General features: G+C 50.1%; 1 protein-coding gene across 7 annotated transcripts in view; it reads left to right on the plus strand.

The window, feature by feature from the left end:
• TEX11 (testis expressed 11) overlaps positions 1-21,566 on the plus strand; it is a 211,306-nt gene that overhangs the window by 32,163 nt on the left and 157,577 nt on the right. For 3 of the 7 annotated variants that reach the window (XM_075917646.1, XM_075917649.1, XM_075917647.1), the window contains exons 5-7: positions 10,133-10,212; positions 18,706-18,786; positions 18,885-19,004. In XM_075917646.1, the coding sequence (XP_075773761.1) occupies positions 10,133-10,212; positions 18,706-18,786; positions 18,885-19,004 (281 nt within the window). The remainder of the gene's footprint in view (positions 1-10,132; positions 10,213-18,705; positions 18,787-18,884; positions 19,005-21,566) is intronic. The other 4 variants (XM_075917652.1, XM_075917653.1, XM_075917648.1 and 1 more) reach the window with 3 other exon arrangements.

Raw genomic sequence — 21,566 nt, forward strand, 5'->3', positions numbered from 1 at the left:
GACTTGGCGCGGACCCCTCCTTTATGCATTTCCCCCCATACCTCTCATTCCGAAGGTCCTTCAGAAGCTGAAGGCGGACAGGGCTACGATAATCCTCATAGCCCCAGATTGGCCTCGCCAGCACTGGTTTCCATTCCTGCATCGCCTCTCTTTGCGGACACCGATCCGCCTTCCGCCTCTCCACGACCTCCTCACACAAGCCCGAGGACGCCTGAAACATCCCCAGATACAAATGCTGAACCTAACAGCATGGTTCCTAACTGGCTGAACCCATGTGAATCTCTCTGCTCTGCCGCAGTCCAAAACGTCCTAGTACAAAGTAGGCGACAAACCACGAGGAAAACTTACCTTCACAAGTGGCACAGATACTCCTCCTGGTGTACCTCGAACCACCACGATCCGACACGTCCGTCCATTTCCTCCGTAATGGACTATGCATTGCACCTAAAAAACAAGGGTCTTGCGTTAGCCTCCATCAGGGTGCACCTCGCAGCAATATCGGCATTCACATCACCTATAGATGGTGTTTCTATCTTTGCCCATCCTACGACTAAACGATTTCTCAAGGGCCTTATCAATATGGACCCACCACGCAACCCAGTCCCTCCTGTGTGGAGCCTGGACGTGGTACTCGACGCCCTAATGAGGCCACCGTTCGAGCCTCTGGCGACCGTATCCTTACAATTCCTCACTCTGAAAACGGTTTTCCTGCTCGCAATAACCTCTGCACGCAGGGTTAGCGAGCTTTCCGCCATGATGGCCATTCCACCATATACGATTTTCCGTAGCGATGGGGTAGTCCTGCGATTACATCCGAGGTTCCTACCCAAGATTGTCTCCAATTTCCACGTTAATGAACCAGTCATCTTGCCAACCTTTTTCCCGAAGCCCCATGCCTCGCCACGGGACGTGGCCCTACATTCCTTGGACATCCGCAGGGCCTTAGCATTCTACATAGATCGTACTAAACCGTTCAGGCTTACGGACCATTTATTCGTCTCCCTGGCACACAGGTCAAAGGGTCAACGTCTATCTTCCCAGAGAATCTCCAATCTCGTAACCGCATGCATAGTGCAATCGTACGCAACAAGAGGGTTGCGTCCCAACCACACGCTCATTCCACTAGAGCCATGGCCACATCTACAGTGTTCCACAGAGGCGTATCTCTGAAGGACATTTGCAGAATGGTGACCTGGTCCTCTCATGGGACCTTCGCTAAGCATTATTCTATCTCTCTCTCGCATTCAGATGGGGCAGTGGCGACTGCGGTGCTCTCCACGGCAGATAAATAGGGTCTCCTTGCCCTCCTTCCGCTTTTGGCAACTACCACTACGCAGTCACCCATAGTGGAGCACCCGCGGGGACATCCCTGAAGAAGAAAGCGAAGTTACTCACCTCCGGTGCAGTAACTGTCGTTCTTCGAGGTGGTGTCCCCGCGGGTGCTCCACTACCCGCCATCCTCCCCGCTTCAGAGTCCTCTCTCTCTCTCTGCTTGTCTCTTACAGACTTCGAGGCGGTTTCGAGGAACTGGCGGCGGGGCCGGACCGCGCGACAGAGCGCGAAAGCTGCGAGCCTGCGGCACATGCGTGGTCCGGCCAGACACTGCTAACGACAAGTCTCTGTCTGTGGCGCCGGGGCAAGCCCAGCACCCATAGTGGAGCACCCGCGGGGACAACACCTCGAAGAACGACATTTACTGCACCGGAGGTGAGTAACTTCGCTTTCCTCAGCCATCCTCTTGTTAAGGATTGCAAATTACATGGCATTGTTATCTAATCACGATTTCGACAACTATTTGAAACTGACTGTGCTAATGGACCACCTTCCAGAGACAAATAAACTGGTATTGAAAGCAATAGTTCAAGAGGGTTACGCGTCGGCCATAACAGGACTGCAAATTGCCTTAGATGTGGCGGATACCTCTGCCTGAGCGGTGGCTACCGCCATAGCTATGAGAAGATCGTCATTGCTGTACTCTGTGGAAATCCCCAAAGAATTACATACCAAAGTGGAGGACCTACCATTTGACAAATTAAAAGTGCAGAGAAGATGGATGGTGTTCTTCATTCAGGGAAAGACACGCAAACTACTCTGGGTATGTATACCCCTCCATACCGCAGGAGGCAGTATCAGCCATTCCAGAGATGCTATGATGTTCACTATAGGCAGCAGCACCAACAGCGAACATTAGATCAATTGTGAGCCAAACAGGGCCCACAAAGGAGGCGCACCCAAAACAGCCATGCCCCCGTCACACCTACAAACAAGCAACAGGGTTGACTTTGTTGTCAAGAGCCCCGAACCATGCTCCATGGTCATCAGGAAACATCAAGGGCCAGCCGTATTTCATTATCATCTCAGGCCATTCTATCGCCAGTGGGCCGCCATTACTTCTGACCACTGGTCTTAGAAATTGTCTTCTCCAATTTCGCCATCCCATTCACATCCATACCCCCCACAACCGCACCCACCCCGTCCCTCTTCAAGGACTCCTGTCATGAGACTCAGCTCAAACAAAAGGTTCAGCGTCTTCTAGACATTGGAGCAGTAGAGAGGGTACTGGATGAGTTCTGGGGAAGAGGGTTTTATTCCTGCTATTTTCTTATGGTGAAGAAAACGGGAGGATGACAACCCATTCTTAACCTGCGGAAGTTAAATCGGTACCTAAGGAAGCAGTGTTTCAAAATGGTGACCCTTCCATAATTCCTGCTCTGGATAATGGAGATTGGTTTGCAGCTCTCGACCTCCAAGACGCCTATTTCTATATTACTATCCACCCGGCAATCAGGCATTTTCTCTGCTTTACAATAGGGAAGGAGCATTTTCAATATCGGGTGCTTCCTTTCGGACTATCAGCAGCACTCAGAGTATTTTCAAAAACTCTTGCAGTGGTAGCGGCACTCTTACGAAGGGAGGGAGTCTTCATTTTCCCATACCTGGATGACTGCCTTATAAAAGGCCATTCCCTTGTGGAAGCACAATGACGGCAAGGCGAATTTTCACCACAGTAGGCTTAATGATAAATGAACAGAAGTCCACAGTTATCCCATCACAAATCCCGGACTTGGCAGGCACGCGCATCGTTTCAGTGACAGCACATGCCTATTTCCCAGTTCAGAGGTTCCAGGCAATCCAGGACCTCATTACCATACTAGATACCAGTCGCACAGTCACAGTACTCACCTGCCACCAGCTAATGGGACATATGGCATCTACGGCCTATTTAATCCATCATACCAGGTTACATCTCTGCTGCCTTCAACACTGGCTGGCTTTAGTTCCCACAAAACATCAAGTCACCAGGCTGATTTCTCCATCTACCAAGGTATGTGCCTCCCTACTGTGGTGGACCAATCCGCACAACCTTTTAGCCGGGATCCCGTTTCACCATTCTTTTCCTGCCACGCATATCACAACAGATGCGTCTCTGATCATCTGGGGAGCCCATATGGGGACTATGCAGGTACAAGGCAAGTGTTCGGGAGTGGAGTTATCCCTCCACATAAATTTGCTAGAGCTCAGAGTGGTTTTCAATGCCTACAGGCATTTCCAGAGGCATATCCAGGGCAAGACTATAGGTATACTTACCGACAACATCGCCACCATGTATTATGTCAATCGCCAGGGTGGAGCACGCTCTCTATCCCTTTGTACAGAGGCGGCCTGGCTGTGGGGGACAAACCAGGCACCTCTGGCACGTTTGCTATGTGTGGCCTGTTCAAGGCTAAGCAAAGTCACAGCACTTCAGCTCTGCATCCCTCGACTTTGCCTCATCTGACGCCTAAAACACCATCGGCGCCAAAGCCAACCCCGGTACCGATGCTGAAAAGGGCATCAAGATTGGTCCCTGCACCATCTCTGAGTGTGGCACCAGAGTCAGTTTCGACACCGACAGCCCTCGCTGCACCGACTGCTGTCTCGGCACTGACCCAATCGCCAGCACCAGCAGACTCCCTGGCACTGTCTCTTTCACCGGCACCAAGCGACTCGCTGGCACTGAGTGAAATTACGGTGCCGGAACACACACCGGCACCAGATGATGTACCTCCACGTCATTCATCAGTTCCACACAACCCTACAGCACTACGCTTGGCACCAAGGGTAGAGTACAAAACGTCTGCACGACCCTCTACCCCAATTACATCTTCACCAGAGCGAATCACTGCTGCCACATGTTGAAGACCCCGGAGAATCCCTACGCCCTCTCCTACCCTGGATTGTAGTCATTCTCGCCGGAACCGCATTCTCCTTCTTAGGCGCATTCCGCACATTCCATGAGGCAATCACAAAGAGTTTATCACTCTTCGCACATCTCGCCACAACGTCTCTATCACTGGTCACCTCCACCTCCTCTATGATCCAGGGGATGATCCTGATCCCCCAGATCTCCATCGTGTTCGGGTCATTCTGGGTACTATGATTTGTATAGACGTCATTATCATAGTAGATCGCTGCGTAGCTCGCGTTACTATGACAGGACGCCTCAGCATCACCGTTACTATAGATACTACTTCCGTTCATCTACCTGACATACGTCAATATCGGATTCTCCACATTGGTCTCAAATATTGTCCACCAGGGAATATCAGTCTTTACCACCAACAACCAGACCACCCACTCCGACCGGTATCCCACCTTCTCAGCCATCTGAATCACAAGTCGAACAACAGCAGCATCCGGCACAGGATGAGCCTCAGGACCAGTCCCCCACTGACCAATCCTCTTCATCGCCCGATGATGCAGTATTCCAAGGAGACAGGTCACCATCCGACGATCTTCGACAGTTCCAAGACCTTTCCAGAAGAGTGGCAGACACACAAAAGGTACAGATTGCGGAAGTCCAGCAGAAATCCCACCATCTGCTCAGAAATTTACAGCCATCACATCAGGCCAAGGTGGCTCTCCCACTAGATGAGGCCATCCTGGAGATTGCGGACGATATATGGCAACTGCCAGCCTTGACACCAGTCACTAACAAAAACACGGACACCCATCCCCAACCGAATTCCCTGGTTGTTGATGCAGCCTAACAAAGAACCAAGGGCTCACAACAAAGACCTAATGTGCCGGACAAAGACATGAAGCAATTAGACCTCTTTGGACGAAAGATTTACTTGTCTCCTACTCTGTATGGCCAACTATTCTGCATTATTAAGTAATCTTAGCTTTGGTAACTACTCAAAGCTAGTACCTCTGTTGGAGCATCTACCTGTGTGACGGGCCGGGCCGTGTCTGGGCACAGCTTAGGGCGTCCGCTCAGGGCGAATTGCTCAAATCCGGGGCTCTTTACAGTCCCCCTGACTGGCGACCTCTCCAAACAGGCCACAAACCAGTCTCACAGAGCGCTTCAGCAGCCTGCCTGAAGCCTCCCGAGCAAAACCCCTTCGACACCCCAGCAATATCCGTGCCCCAGATGGCCCCGGGCCTATACACAGGTGGGGGGTCCTAGCACCCAATCCCACCTACCCCGAACAAGTTCTGTCCGGTTCCAAGAAACCAGCCACAGATCCCTGGTCAATTTACCCTCTGGACCTTACCCACAAATCACGCTGGGCCAATCCTTTAGAATCTATATCTAAAGGTTTATTATTACAGGAAAGAAAAGCATGAGAGTAAGGTTATTAAAGTACAGTACGTTACGTGCACCGAATCTCCCAGTTCTCGATGCAGGCTCTAGCAGAGATGTTGCAGCTGCTGGTTTAAAAGTTCTTATTGCACATCCTACGATCAGGATGGGTTCACAGGTCTTCCGGGCTCTTCAATCCCTGCAGTGCTGCCTCTGGGATGAAGTGCTGAGCTGAGAACAAAATGGCATCGACCACATGGCCTCTTTTATTCCCTTCCTGGCCTCTTCTTGTATGCAGCAAGTCACCTGGTCAGAGGCCAATCTCTATGTTTCCTGCTGGCTGCCCTCAGGTGACAAATCCCATTCTTTGGGTGTGTCCATAGCCTATTGAGAGTCATTGTTCCACAGGGCTTTGCTACTCAGCCTGTCCATAGCCATGCTTAACCACATTCACAGAAATATTCAGCTTCCACACAGATTACAGATTCCTACCTACACACATAGACATTATATACTCACATAAATAGTGTACATAAGATTAACAAACAATAAGCTCCCATTCAATACCCCACATGGCTCCCCCCATACCAATTTCTGGGGCCAACACCCCCACCTAGGGGTGCAGCAGCGATCTGGCTGCTTCCCTCCAATTCAGCAATGTGACAACCTGATAGTAAGCGTGAGGTCCTTAAAGCAGTAGTCCAAGAAGGCTATGCAGCTTCCAGAACAGCTTTTCATATAGCCTTGGACACAGTGGACACTGCAGTGCGTACCACAGCCACATCCGTGGTTATGTGCAGGGCATCATGGCTGTAGCAGGTGGCCGTTCCAAAGGACCTCCTATCCAAAGTTCAGGATCTGCCCTTCGATAGGCAGAATCTTTTCTCGGACAAAACTGATCAGGTTCTTTACTCGGGTAAAGACTCGAGAACTACACTCAAGACTCTAGGGTTGTATATACCTCCTTTCCATCGTGAGAGGTATACTTCCTATCAGAGGCAAAGACCGTTCACCTTTCAACCATCCTAATGCAGGCAGCAGGACCAACAACGTAACCGGCAGCGCCAACAGAGATGAAGACCTCAGCCAAAACCATCTGGCCGTCTAAATACCAGACAGCAAGTTTGACACTCCTGTCACAGGACTATGGACCATTCCGCTCAGCAACCATCCCAATACTACAAATGCGCTGTTCCATCATCGTCTGAGACCCTTCCAACACCGATGGTCTCTCATCACCACCGACAGATGGGTGCTGGGACATACCATCCCATTCGTCTCTCTACCTCCTCCCACCCCCACCCCCACCCCGTCCCTTTTCAGGGACCCATCTCATGAGCCTCTACTACAACAAGAGGTAATTCGCCTTCTGGCCATTGGAGCAATAGAGACAGTCCCAAAAGAGTTCAGAGGCAGGGGTTTTTACTCACGGAGAAAAAATTGGAGGTGGGGGTGGGGGGTGGTGGCTGGTTCTCGACTGGTTCACGTCCCTCGATCTACAGGATGCGTATTTTCATGTGGCAATATACCCGGCCCAGAGACGATTTCTACGATTCCAATTAGGCGCAGACCATTTCCAATACAGGGTCCTGCCCTTCGGTCTCTCATTGGCTCCCAGGGTTTTCTCCAAGACTCTGGCAGTAGTTACAGCTTACCTGCGTTGTCTGGGCATAATGATATTCCCTTACCTAGACGATTGTTTAATCAGAGCTCCTTCAGCAGCAGAGACCCTTCACGTGACAAATGTCACAAAAATGGTTTTTGAGGCCTTGGGCTTGATCCTCAACATTCTGAAATCGGCCATGACGCCCCACCAGTCAGTACAGTTCACAGGTGCTCATCTCGACTCGACCAGGACACGTGCCCTCTTACTGACAACCAGGTTTCAAACAATACAAGATCTTATACAAACTATTACCACCAGTCCCAAACCATCTATACTTCAATTTCTTCAGCTTATGGGACACATGGCGGCCACAACGTACGTCGTCGAACACGTGAGACTACACTTCCGTTGTCTCCAGCACTGGATAGCAGCAGTATGCACTCCAAATGCTAGAGATGTCCACAGAAGGGTGACAATTCCTCCTTACATCAGAGACCCACTAGCTTGGTGGACTGTTCCCAAAAATCTGTTGTCGGGCATCCCCTTTCATCATCAACAACCGACAATACAACTAACCACCGATGGATCGCTGCTAGGGTGGGGCGCACACCTGAAACACGATCAAGCGCAGGGGCTTTGGTCTTCCGCGGAGTTGCTGATGCACATCAATCTCCTAGAAGTGCAGGCGGTGCGCAACACCTGTCGAGGCTTCCTTCCGAAGATTCACGGTCAAGTCATTCGAATTCTTACTGACAATATGACAATGGTACATTATATAAACAGGCAGGGCAGAGCCCGATCCCAGTCGCTTTGCGCTGAGGCGATACGTTTGTGGAACTGGTATATCCAGCACAAAATCTCCCTCATTGCCGAATACTTACCCGGTCAACAGAACACCATGGCCTATGCACTGAGCAGACTTTTTCCATGAAACACGAGTGGGAGCTGCACCCGGACATGCACTCAACCATATTCCATTCTTGGGGCTTTCCAACGGTAGACCTGTTTGCCACACGTACGAGCGCCAAATGTCCCCAATAGTGCTTGAGAGCAGGGATCGGACAGGGTTCTAAAGGAGACGCTTTCCTATGCTACTGGAGCCATCATCTACTATATGTGTTCCCTCCCACACCTCTCATTCCCAAAGTTCTAGGAAAGATACTCATGGACAGAGCCACTGTAATCTTGATAGCTCCCTTCTGGCCAAGACAAACGTGACTTCCTTACCTTTATTGAATGTCGGATCGTTCTCCGTATCCTCTGCTCAGGAGACACGACCTACTCTCCCAGAACAACCAGCTCTTGTTCCATCCTCAAATCCACCTTCTGGTGTTGATGGCCTGGTACCTGGTTGGTTCCCACAAACAGAGATGATTTGCTCACAAGAGGTCAAACACATCCTACTGCACAGTAGAAAATTATCCACAAGATCCTCTTACCTTCATAAATGGGCACGATTCTCTGCGTGGTGTTCACTGACATGTTTAGACCCATACTCTGCTCCCATCCACCGGATTCTGGATTACTTTGTGCATCTCAGAGACTCTTCTCTCATCTGTGCTTCCGTTAGGGTGCAAATTGCCGCAATCACCGCTTTCCGCCACTCTGTGGATGGATAGTCTGTTTTTTCTCTCCCAATGACAAAGCGATTCATGAAGGGCATGACTAACCTTTTTCCACATTGCACACAACCAGCACAACTGTGGGATCCAGAGCTAGTTCTTAATGCTCTGACATGTAAGCCCTTTGAGTCACTAGCCACGTGTGATTTACGTTTCCTTACGATTAAAGTTACCTTCCTACTTGCTATAACCTTGCGAGAAGAGTTGGTGAATTGGCCGCCTTATCAGCTACTCCTCCATACACAGTGTTCACCGATCAGGAAGTCATTTTAGGCCCTCAGCCCACTTTCCTCCCAAAAGTGAACTCGTGGTTCCACATTAACAAACCGATAGTACTTCCTACCTTTTATCCCAAGCCCCATACCTCGGCAGAACAAACACGTCTACACACTCTTGACGTCAGATGTGCGTTGGCCTTTTACATAGAAAGGACTAGACCCTTTCAGAAGGCAAATACGCTTTTAGTGTCTATGGCTGAATGTTCTATGGGCCACCCATTGTCAGCACAGTGCATTTTTGTCAGTCCTAGTGAACTGCATAAAGAAATGCTATATCTTACAAAATAGACCGCTATTACAAAAACCGAGAGCCCATTCAACATCTGCAATGGCCGTATCAACTGCATTTCTGAAAGGCGTGCTGCTAAAAGACATCTGCAGGGCTGCTACATGGTCCTCACGCTTCGCTTTTACCAGACATTATGCCATCCTCAACCTTCACATACCAGATGAGGCACTGGTGACAGCGATGCTGTCCACGGTTGCGGCAAGATAGCTCCAAACCCTCCTCTGTCACAGGGGCTACTGCTGCGAATTCACATACAGTGGAGCACTCACGGGACACTGCTTGAAGAAGAAGTAGTTACTCACCCTGTGCAGTAACGATGGTTCTTCGAGATGCGTGTCCCGTGGGTGCTCTACGACCCGCCCTCCTCCCCTCTTTGGAGTTTCTTATTTATGTCTTTCGGACCAAGAGGATCAGGAGGAACTGGCAGGAGCCGGACCGCACGCACACAAACGGCGTGAAAAGGCATGAGCCGTGCTTTGCGCATGCGCGGTCCGGCAGACTACAGCTAGAAAAGTTCTCCGATCTGCAGCACCAGGACAAGCCCGACGCCTGCAGTGGAGCACCCATGGGATACGCATCTCGAAGAACCATCGTTACTGCACAGGGTGAGTAACTTCTTCTTACCTAAGAAATGATTTTTTTCTCATTGCATCAGTTAGTGAAGTAGCTTCTCTGTTGTTTTCATAATCTGACTTTGGAGTTGGAGTTAAGGTCTGAAAAGAATAGGGGAAGTGGCCCATCCTTATGTATGTGTGCATTGTTTTCTTGCAGTGCGACATGTTTCCTGCAGGCTAGCATGCCTGTGTGAAAGCAGTGATCCTCCAGAGGAGATAGTGCGAAGGCAGATTTTGGTAAGTCTAGCTAAATGGTGAGAATGCAGATGCAGTATGGTGGTTTCCAAGGGAAATGATGGAAAGGTACTTTCAAATGATAGTGTAATTCAGGAAAGTGAGTGAATTGTATTTGAGGGATATATCCGTTAAAGTTGGTCCTGTGTTAATAAAATTGCAGCTGGTTAAGCTATTATAGTTAGGAGTTTCTCAGCAAAAGCATTATAAACTTTGACTTCCATAGCAAACCTGCATAAAGAAAGCTTAGTCCATGCTGAGAATATGAGTTCCTGAGGTTTCCCACATAGAAATTAACTGCAATAGCTCTGCCTTACCCAACCAATAAAAATATCGTGTAAGAAGTAAATTACAGCTTCAGTACTTAATGGACAAGAGTATATCCTGTTGTGATAAGTGGATATTGTACTCATTTTTATAGTTGAGCTAATAAAGTAAGTTCATAAAATGCCGCAGTAACTTGTAACAGCAAATGTTGATGGGAAAAGTGCAAAAATGAGACAGACTGAATTAGTCCAAGCAAAAAGACCTACTGATATAACTCAAGGACTATGTTAAGATCATGCTTGGTAAACAGGAAAAACGTGGAACTGGAAATCAGTAAACCAAAATTGGGGTTTCAGACACTAAGCCTAATTGATGGACAAAACAAGAACTATTGTTCTTCGCATTACAGTTCATGTGCCTTCCAACAGCTGTGTGTGTGTGCCATGTGCGCAGGGGCGGCCCGTGAGCCTAGGCGAGCTAGGCAGTTGCCTAGGGCGCTGCTGCCCCGGGTGCCCGATGATGATGTCATTGGGCGCCAGGGGCGCCCTGTGATGATGTCATGGCCATTGATGGCCATGCAGGCAAGGGTGGCGACTCCACCGCCCCGCCTAGGGCGCCAGCTGCTGCAGCCGGCCTCGGGCCACTCCTGCATGTGTGCAGTCATTGTAATGTTTTTATCCTACTGATATCTGTTCAGTTAGCTGTGGACCGCCTTCAAGTAGTGCCTCAGTGGCAGTCTATATAGACCACTGCTGACCTGCTGCTTATTTGGTTCCTTCTTATCACTCATGATGGTCATTAGAACAACTCTGTTCTCTTGCTTTGCAAGTGTCTCTTCGTTACTCTAGTATCATGAATAATTATAGTTTTTACAGGTTGAACCTCTGTAAACCGGGACTCTCTGGTCCAGCAACATCTGTGGTCCAGCAGGACCAGGGATATTCCAGGACCAGAGAGTTCCAGTGGAAGGCTGAAGGCTGGGCTTCCTGCAGCTGGGCTGCCAGGTGTGCTAGGTACAACCCAATGGGACTACCTGGCTGGGCCAGGAGCCCAGCATACTGCAGTGATGCTGCTCGGAGGGGCCAGGAGCCTTGCGCGTCCAGGAGTCGGCACAATTCAGCGGGGTGGCCTGGCCTGCCACAGTAGGGCTGCTTGGCACATCCAGGAGTCCAGTGCACAGGGAGCTGGGCTGCCTGGCTTAGCAGGGAAGGTGGGGGGAGGACTGGCAGAGCAGCGGGGCTGGCAGGGGAATCGGGGGGTGGGGATGGTGGCCAGAAGGCTGGTGGTCTGTCCAGGTCTGGGGGGGGCTGGTAACATGGAGGACTAGATGTAACCTCCATTGGTCCGGCAAAATCTCTCATCCGGGACTAGTCAGGTCCCGAGGGTGCCAGATCAGGGAAGTCCAGCTTGTAGTTAAGTTTCATTTTAGGGAGTCCTCCCTATCTTATTCCCCCTAACTGTGGTATGTCTTACTCTCAGGGCTTTAAATCCTATGAGAGCTGTGGAAATGTCTGGCTAAAGGTGATCTGCTTGTGGTGTGCCATAAGTGCTTGGGAGAGGGCCATCAAACCAACAAGTGCCCCATTTGCAGGAGCTTTAGACCTTGAACAAAGAAGGAATCATAGAATCATAGGACTGGAAGGGACCTCGAGAGGTCATCGAGTCCAGCCCCCCGCCCTCAAGGCAGGACCAAGCTCCGTCTACACCATCCCTGACAGATGTCTATCTAACCTGTTCTTAAATATCTCCAGAGAGGGAGATTCCACCACCTCCCTTGGCAATTTATTCCAATATTTGACCACCCTGACAGTTAGGAATTTTTTCCTAATGTCCAAGGAGCCAGACTGTCACCTCAACCTACTTTTTATGGAAGTTGCTCTTTGGCCATAGCTAGCATCGGAATTGGCTATGGTAATAGCGGTGTGCAGTGCTCTGGTTTTAGTGTGGGATTCTTCGGCATCAAAGATGCTCCTTCTACCAGCACCTCTCCCAAACACACAAGGTGGGGTTGAGTGTGTGGCACCGCTCCCAGACTCTGGTGCCATGTGAGAAAAAGAAGGCAGATAGGAGGTCAGTCTTCTACCAAGACACCACAGAGAGACAATAGTGGGGTGCAACCAGTGCTCTGAGACTCTCATACTAGGGAGCTGCTGGAGGAGGATGGTGACCTCCTATTGACAACTGACATATTTGAGGTAGCATGGGTCCTTATAGCCATGACGGCACAGTCTCTGGCCTAATGAGAGGAGCTGGTCAAAGCGGCAGTGCAAGCACTGGCACCAGTGACGGCACCACCAATTATGATGGCATCACTGACAGTACCAGCACTGCCCCCTTTTACCGTCACAGCATCAGAGACGGCACCACCGCTGATAAAGCACAAAGGCAAATTGATGATGCTATGATGAGGCTTTCCATTGCTGTGGTATCATTCGTTGGGATCCACACCCCTGTGGTCTAGCATGGAGTATTCTTTGGTCTCCAGGGCTGAATCTTTAGTCTCATTCCACAGTTGTTACAGATCTTGGTCCTGGCACCATAGGTCACAGGATATGCCAGTGTCAATGGTTTCCTGGCCCCCACAGTAGCAGGGTCTAGTTCAACTGACCTTTTGGATCCCTTGGGCTTATCAGGCTGAAGGGTAGGGCTTCAGAGCAGCATTGGTGGTGTGTGCACTGTGTGCACTTTGGCCACCTTGGTACCATGTCAGACCCCCGATTACTACCATAGTCCTTCACAGGTCGTGGACACCGGGTCTGCTTCAGGGACTGCACCTATTGAGCCACTATCCCAGAATATACCTTTGCCACAATCCACTTCTCACAGTGCGGTCATGCCTGAGCTACTGTCCAGAGAGCCTGAAGGACAGGAGGACCTTGTACTAAGAGCTTTGTCATTGTCATCACCAGATGAGGCAGTGGCAGGCATCTCCACCACTACATTCCCTACTATGGACAATAAGGCCTACCAGGTTCTTTAATGGGTGGCCCAAAATTTCCACCTTTAAGCAGATGAAGTGGTGGAAGACTGACACAATTCCAGCCCCAGAGGGTCCTTCAAGGCTGGCTCTGCCACTCATAAAAATGATACAGGCCAACACAAAGATGCTCTGATAGACACCAGCCTTCATATTTCGGATGGCTCGGGGTAGAAAGGAAGTATTTTGTTTCTTAAAAAGGAACACCTTTTCATGCAGCTTCAATCAGGGATGCTAGTAGACAGTGTGGCGAATTACAAGGAGCAGCAAAGGTCAGCCCAGGCCCACTCCCAAGTCCAAAGATGCAAAGAAATGGGATCTGTTTGGGTATGTCTACACTACAGCGTTAATTCGAGTTATCTTAATTTGAAATAGTTTATCCGAATTAAGCTAATTCTAATTAATGTGTCTACACACACAGTGCAGTTCGAATTAGTGTTTTGCTAACTTTAAATACTGCTTCCACACTGAGTGGACACTGAATCAGATTTAAGGCTGGCCGGAACCAGGTCAGGGGTAGGGCATCAGGTCAGGAGTGTCTTTGTGTGACTGTTGCCTGAGACTATCTGAGGCTTGTGCTTAAAGGGGGGGGACACCCAACCTCCCCCCTTCCTCCGCTGGGCAGCCGGTTCCCAGGTGTCTCTACTTGCTTGCCTGCGTCGCTGAGAACAGCAAAGCATTTGTGTCTGAGTGCTCTGGTTGCCCTCACTCGGAGCATCATAACACTCTGCAACATGGAGCCAGAGCTGCCTCTGGGCACTCTGGTGCTTCTCATGAACATGTTGCTGTGAGCCTGGATGCACTTTCTGCAGGCTGCCATCCGGGAGGTCCATCGGGGGCTGTCAGTATCCAGGAGGCCCTGCGACAGAGCTTCCACCCTGAGGAGCACTCAGAGCCTCCCTGGTATGCTCCACTGGAGGCTTGTGCCTCATTCCTCCCTCATGTCCTTCCACTTACCCCTCCTCCCAGCCCCGCTTCCTGATGTCAAATAAAATACACATATTGTCATGAACACAACCTCTCTTTATTTAACTAAAGTGGCGGGGGAGGGGATGAAACTCTGGTGAGACTGGAGAAAGTAGGCAGGAGAGGGGAAGAAAGAGGATGGGAGAGGGGAGGGGGAAACCTGGGAGGAGGGAGCTGGAAGGGGGAAGCAAGGGGAAGAAGGGGGAGGTGGAAGCTCAGGGTTGGGTGTCTCGCCAGACCACCTTGATTTTCATGTGAACCTGCTCCTGGGATCTCATGTGGCCTTTGGTGGCCAGGTTGGCAGCTATCCTGCCATAGATGGCCACGTTCCTCCGTCTAGTATGGAGATCATGGACATTGGGGGATCCCCTCCCCAAACCTGAGTAAGATCCACCCTGATCTCCGCCCTGGACCAGGAAGGTTCCCACCTTCTCTGGGCCCTGGCAGGCTCCAGGGAGCTGGCAGACTACTCCTGGGGAGCAGTGGAGGGCTGGCTGCCAGTGGCTTGCTGGCTCATGTTTTGGGGCCACTGGGTCAGGGGCAGTGACTGCGGGCTCTGGGCCGGCAGGCTTGGAGCTGACACAGGCACTGTGGCCAGAGTCTACCCCTTTAAGGGTTCCGGGGAGGGTGGGGGAGAGAGAGGAATGTTCTTGCTTGAGGCTGGAGTGGCCACTAGGGCACCCTGGAAAGGCTGGAGGCCCCCTATTTCGAAATAAGTGTCTACACAGCACTTATTTCGAATTAGCTAATTCGAGTTTGGTGTTACTTCTTGTAGAATGAGGTTTACCAAATTCAAATTAAGTGCCCATGTAGACATTATTAAAGTTAATTCGAAATAACAGCTGTTATTTCGAATTTAACTTTGATGTGTAGACATACCCTTTGAATGTAAAATCTGTGCCAGGAGGACTTCCTGTTGGTTGGTCACTTGTAGTTGCAGTCGTCAGCTGCTGGCACCTTCAATTCCTGCAGTGCGTTAGCAAAATTCCAGGAATTGATTCCTTGGACTCCAGTCCAGAGTTCTCAGTATTCCTTGAGGAGGCAAGACAGTGTCAAGACCATCTCTACAGGCTGCTTTGGACTCTGCGGTCCAGACCATGACTACAGCGATCACTAGGAATACAGCATGCGGACGGGGGCTGTAAGTTGAGGCAGGGGTTGGGGTGTGGGTGTGGGTGAGGGTGAGGACTCTGGGGTGTGCAGGGATGAAGGGTTTGGGATGCAAGAGGTAGCTCCGGGTTTGGGGAGGATCCCAGGCCTGGGGTTTGGATGCACAGATTCTGAGCTGCAAGTTCAAAGCAGGAGGGGGTACAGGCTCTGGACTGGGGCTGTGATATTTGGGGTATGGCCTGGGCTTTGGAGTTCAAGAGGTGGCTTTGTGTTGGGAGGGCTAAAGGTGATGTGTGTGGGGAGGAGGGTTGAGGCTCTGGCTTACCCTGGGTGGCTTTTGGTCAGCAGTGCTGTGCCCCAGAAGCACCCAGCAGGTACAGCTCCTGGGGGTGGGATGGAGTATGAGGCTGTACACTGTGAGCACTGAGGATGTGATAGTGTACGTGGTTAAATGGATAACTGATGAGCCTGGGCTCACTGATTAGCCTTCATTGTTACATGCAAGGGCCTGCCCCCCTTTGCTGCCTTTGTATAACAGGCAGCAGCACAGCAGGGTCGGGAGCATGTGGGAGCTGGTGCAGGGAGCAGCATGTAGGTTAAGGGGCAGATGGCTCCGTGGGGAGCCGGTGCTCACAGGGAGCTGTGGCTCCTGTGCTGCTGCCTCTGAGGAGCAGCACGAGGGGAGGGGTAGACATCTCCATGAGAGCTGCCTTTCCCCCTGCGTGTGAATGTTTAACTGCTGAAAATTTCAGTGGTTACATGTTTCCAAACCCCCCCACTCTTTAACATCCCTAAGTGTGTGCTGCTCTTGCCTGCATGGTGAAGGTAGAGAATGGTTCGCCACGGTCCCCCACCTAGGCGCTGAACCTACTGTGCTGTCCGCTCCCTCGCTGGCCCCAGCACAGAACAGCCATGAGTGCAGCAGCTTTAAGTTGGGTAGGGGTGCCTTCCTGTTACCTCCAGCTGCTTCCTGCTGGGGCCAGTGGGATGGGTGCGTACCTGCTGACTGCAGCAGCTTTCGGGGCTTGGAGATTAAAAAAATACATGTATTAATGGAGATTTCCTAGTACTGGAAGGAACCTTGAAAGCTCATCGAGTTCAGTCCCCTGTCTTCATAGCAGGACCAAGTACCATCCCTGACAAATTTTTGCCCCAAATCCCTAAATGGCCTCACAACCCTGGGTTTAGAAGGCCAATGCTCAAACCACTGAGCTATCCCTTCCCCTGCAACCCTGAGCTCCTAGGTGGGGCTTAATAGCAACTTCATGACTGCACAGCTTAGAGGGAACTTAAGTGGCTAGCACTATCAGTACAGGTAAGGATGTTAACTAACGACTAATTTACTAGTCAAGTAGTTGATGGAATTTCCATTGACTACTTGACTAGTCTATAGGCACTTCTGCATTCCTCCTTTGCTATGTACCAGAGACCCTGCTGGGGCCACTGGGTCAGGGGCAGTGACTGCGGGCTGCTGGGGCTCTGGTACATTTTAAAGGAGGAATGCAGAATTCCGCATGCAGCCCTGGGGCCAGCGGGAAGTCCAACTGACTCCTGGCTCTAGGGTGCTTACCCTTTGAGAGGCACAAGAGCCCTAGCAGTCCTGATTGTGCTGCGATTGCGGACAGGGGCTGCTCCAGCTGGGTCTGCTGCGGCTGAAGGCAGGGTTCAGGCAGCAGGGCCGATTAACTGGTTACCTTGTAAGCAGGCCAATAAGTCACCTGTTTACCAGGGAACCGGTTAACCTTTTGCATCCCTATCCAGAAGATATGTGGGTTATACGGCCTCTGGCGAGGAGGGGTTTACCTAGGTAATTCCTGGCTGGAAGCCACCAGAGCGCTCAGGCAGGCTCCCAGCCTGCCGGTAGCCACAGACCACTCAAAGCAGTCAGCTGCTGTGGCCATGAGCCTCTCTGTGCTGCATGCCTCTTGCGGGGGAGGAGGGATGGCGGGAAGATTTTGCGTGCTGCCCTTGCCCCTACCATAATCATTACAGCTTCCATTGGCCTTCCCCTGCTCCTCCTGCAAGGGGCACATGGCACAGAGAGGCACATGACCCTCGCAGCCAACTGCTCTGAGCAACCTGGGGCTTTGGCAGGATAGTTTCGCTAACTGCACTTGCGCACCTAGATTTTGTGGGGTTTGCTCATTGAATTCTAGTGTTGCTTTGATTTGATACAGAGGGAGTACAGAGCTCTCATAGTCAATGCTGTGTGCACTTAGAATGCATCTCACGTCATGTGCCCTTGCTTTATGTCAGGGCTACTCAACATGCGTCCCGCGACCCATTTGTTTGCAGCCCATGGTGTGGTTTGGGTTTAGGCGGGGCTCAACACAGCCTGCAGGTGGAACCCAAAACAAAAAAGTAGTCAATATAATGGGCTTCTGTTGATATGTGTTTTAGTAGTTAAATTCCTGGACTGTCATTGCTCATTAACAGTGCTATCATATGGGTGGAAATCGGGTAATCTTGCATTGTATTAATATCAGCAGAACTGACTTAAATGGGGCCTGTGTGTGGTGTAGTCTTGCCTTAATCTTTGTATTCATGCCTGTCAGTGTGAAAGAAGCTATTTGCATAAATTTGCATATATATTTGCAGCCACATTTAAGTTGTGGCTCTCGGCATGTGCTGTGAGTATCATTGTGGCCCCCAGGACTTCCAAGGTTGAGTAGCCCTGCTTTATGTGCATGTCACTTCAGTAATACTGGTAGGAAAAAAACTATATAGACAGAAAACAGCAGAATCTGGCAACCCTGCGCATGGGCAATGGTAAACAGAAATGTCTTGGGAGTGACATAGAGAACCTTGATGGGCTGCATGTAGCCCTCAGGCTGCAGGTTGCCCACCATTGGTACAGACTCATACCTTTGTCAGTGGGGTCTCTGTGTCATAATTCCAAACTTAGTTTAAAACTGCTCATTGTTGGACAGTGACAGCATTATGTTAACAATTTGATGGTTTGCACTCATATATTCCATTTAAATTAACACAACAGGACTTACAGATCTTATACTACATCAGAACGCACTCAAATAGTTGAGCCACTTGTCATACAAATTTTAAGGTTTGAAATTTTCTCTATTGTCTAAGATACATGCATCAACATGAGATCCATCATTGAATAGTTTGAAAATGGTTGAATAGTCACAAAACACATGTTTTTTTTTCTGCTTCAGATGACTATGAAGACTGGAAAAGGGTGGGTGGATGCTGGAAGAGCTGCCCTTGCTGACGGATTTCTTGTGATTGCCATAAATGTAAGTTTTTGGTTAGGTGCAGTCTCCTACAGACACTATTACTAGCAAGTGCTACAGTTGAGTAACAGCTCTCTGGGTGCTTATGTTTTCTTTTTCAGAGTCTAGAAAAACTATATGCTCAATTAATGAAGAGAAGCAGCGATGAGGCAGATATTCAGGTGCACAAAGCCGATGTAGAGAAGGACCTGTTCAAAGTGCTGTCTTATCAGGCTGAATCAGTATGTCTCCTGGCCAGTTTTTCTTTATAGGTCATTGGGGCATATTAAATGTATGAATGATCACACTGTAACTTTGAACCAGTTGTAGAAGTGAGAGTTCCTGTCAATAAACTGGAAAGATATGTTTTCATAGATCTACTATAAGGTCTTAGATTTGACTTCTCAGTGTTGCAGTTGTGTAAGCATTCTTAATATCTATTTTTTAGACATTTATCTCAACTTAGTTATCATAATCCAACAATGTTGTTTAGACTGTTTCTTGATGAGAATATCTACACAGCAATGAGACACTTACATCTGGTCTGTGCCAGCAGCTGGGGCTGCGGGCTAGTGCTGTGTAGACTTCCAGCCTCTAATATCCTGTGAGTAGAGAGTGTCCCAGAACTCAGGCTCCATCTTGCAAGTCCCACTAGCCTGAGTCAGCTGACATAGTTCAGCCACCTTCTGTGATGTAGCTAACCGGGAGTGTTTATAAAGTGAACAACTATCTTTTTGAGGCCTCAGTCACCTCTTATATTACTTTGGATCCAGGGTCTATACATCAACAGAAAGAGATTTTGTGAGATTTTTAAATTCAAAACTACGCATCTCTGTGCTGATATTCTGTCACTGACCTGATTAAATAATACTGAACACTGTCTAGATCTCAAGTACCCATGATCTAAGAAGTGTTAAAAGCCGGACACAGGATGCTGTGTGCAGTGTATAACAACAACTTTCTTCAGTGGTGTCCCCATGGGTGCTCCGCTTGAGGTGTTGGGCTCGTCCCGGCGCCGCAGGTCGGAGAGTCGTCAGACGTGGTCCAGCCGGACCATGCATGTGTGGGGTGCGTGCTGTTTGTGCTGGTTGCTAGCTTGCGCGCAGTCCGGCTTCCCGCCAGTTCCTCCTTACCGTTCAACGGTAACAGGTGGAGCAACTCGCTTCTCCTCAACTGTTTAAAGAAAGAATTGTGTAAATAGTTAGTTAGTCAGCCAATAGTTAATAGTTAGTAAGTTAGTTAGTGTGTTAATGTTTGTTCAACAGTTTCTAGTTTAAAAAAAACCTAAACAAACACAAACTGTTTTTTTCCTCAGTTCATAATGCCGGGTTCCTCCGGCTTCAAAAAGTGCTCGCAGTGCCATGACGCGATGCCAGCATCAGATGGGCACTCTCTGTGTGAAGTGTTTGGGCGAGGGGCATGTACCCCATAAATGCCCACACTGCTTGAAATTGACCGATTGAGCTAGATGGGACCTCAAGATGCGGCTGAAACTGCTGCTATATAGCAAGGCACTTCAGCTGGAAGATACTCAGCTGCCGGGGCAGTCTGTTCAAAAGACTTCGGCATCAGCAAAAACCCCGACTCTCCCCTCTGTGTCATCTAAGGGCGGGAGTCATAAGCCAACCAGGCTATCACAGCAGGGTGAGCGGCAAGGGAAGAACCGCAGTGTTTCCGAGACGAGCCCCACCTCTAGCAGGGGGGCGGATCAGACCATGGCTGTGCCATCAAGACCAGAATCTACACCAGCTCCAGTACAAAGGCAAGCTCAGACACCCGCGACTGTGTGTTCCCTAGCGCTGAAGGCGCCGACATCGGCACCAGCGGCATCGACCCTGCAAATGTCGGCTCCGGCTGCTTCGGCACCGGATACTGTGGCACCGGCCGCTTTGGTGCCGGCTTTTGTGGCACCGGTTGCTTCGGTGCCGGCTACTACAGCACAGATCCCTTCAGCACCGGCTGCCTCGGTGCGGGGTTCAAACCCCTTCTCTCCGTCATCAGCGCCGAGCTCTTCATCACCCTCTTCGTCGGCACTGACTCCACAGCTGGAAAATAGCAAGCGCCGAAGTGCTAGTGAATCAGCCTCTGCACGCGTCGGCTCACAGAACCGCAGCATCAGGGCTCTCCCCCCCCCTTCCGAGTTGAACCAGTCAGTGCTGCAGGCAGGGGTTAATCATACATTGGGCACAAGGTTACTCTCATCACCAGGCCCTGAACAATTCGTTTTCTCTCCACAGCCTCGATCACCTTCTGCCTTCTCTGAGCCGCACACACGAGGTTCATGCTACCACTCTCTTGCGAAGACATTCTCAACAATATTCACCGTCACCTTGTCGTTACTGCAGATGTTCCCGATCACTATCGTACACCACATGCAGATCTCGCTCACTTAGATCGCCTACATGCTCATCTTTATCTCTATATTGTCATGATTACAGATGATGATACTCACCTGCATATTCATAGTCTCGTTACTATCGTGATCATCATCACCACCGTAGTGATTATCATAAGGAGTGACGATACTCTTCTGGGCACTCTTCCTTCTGGTCTCCACGACGTTACCGGTATCACTCTCGCAATAGCTCCAGGCTTGCCACCCCACCATGCGCTTCCACTCGATCTTCCACACCGTCTGCAAATGTGCCTCTCTCTCAAGCACAGTCAGAACCAGTACAAGTAGTGGCACCGGAACAGGCACAACCACAGGAGCAGTCCCCAGTGGACCACTCTGTTGCTTCTTCCTCTCCGGATGATGCAGTGTTCCCTGGTTACTCTTCTCCAGTAGACAATGCTCGACAATT

Source organism: Pelodiscus sinensis, unplaced genomic scaffold (genome assembly GCF_049634645.1).
Source record: "Pelodiscus sinensis isolate JC-2024 unplaced genomic scaffold, ASM4963464v1 ctg71, whole genome shotgun sequence".
Taxonomy (NCBI): Eukaryota; Metazoa; Chordata; order Testudines; family Trionychidae; genus Pelodiscus; species Pelodiscus sinensis.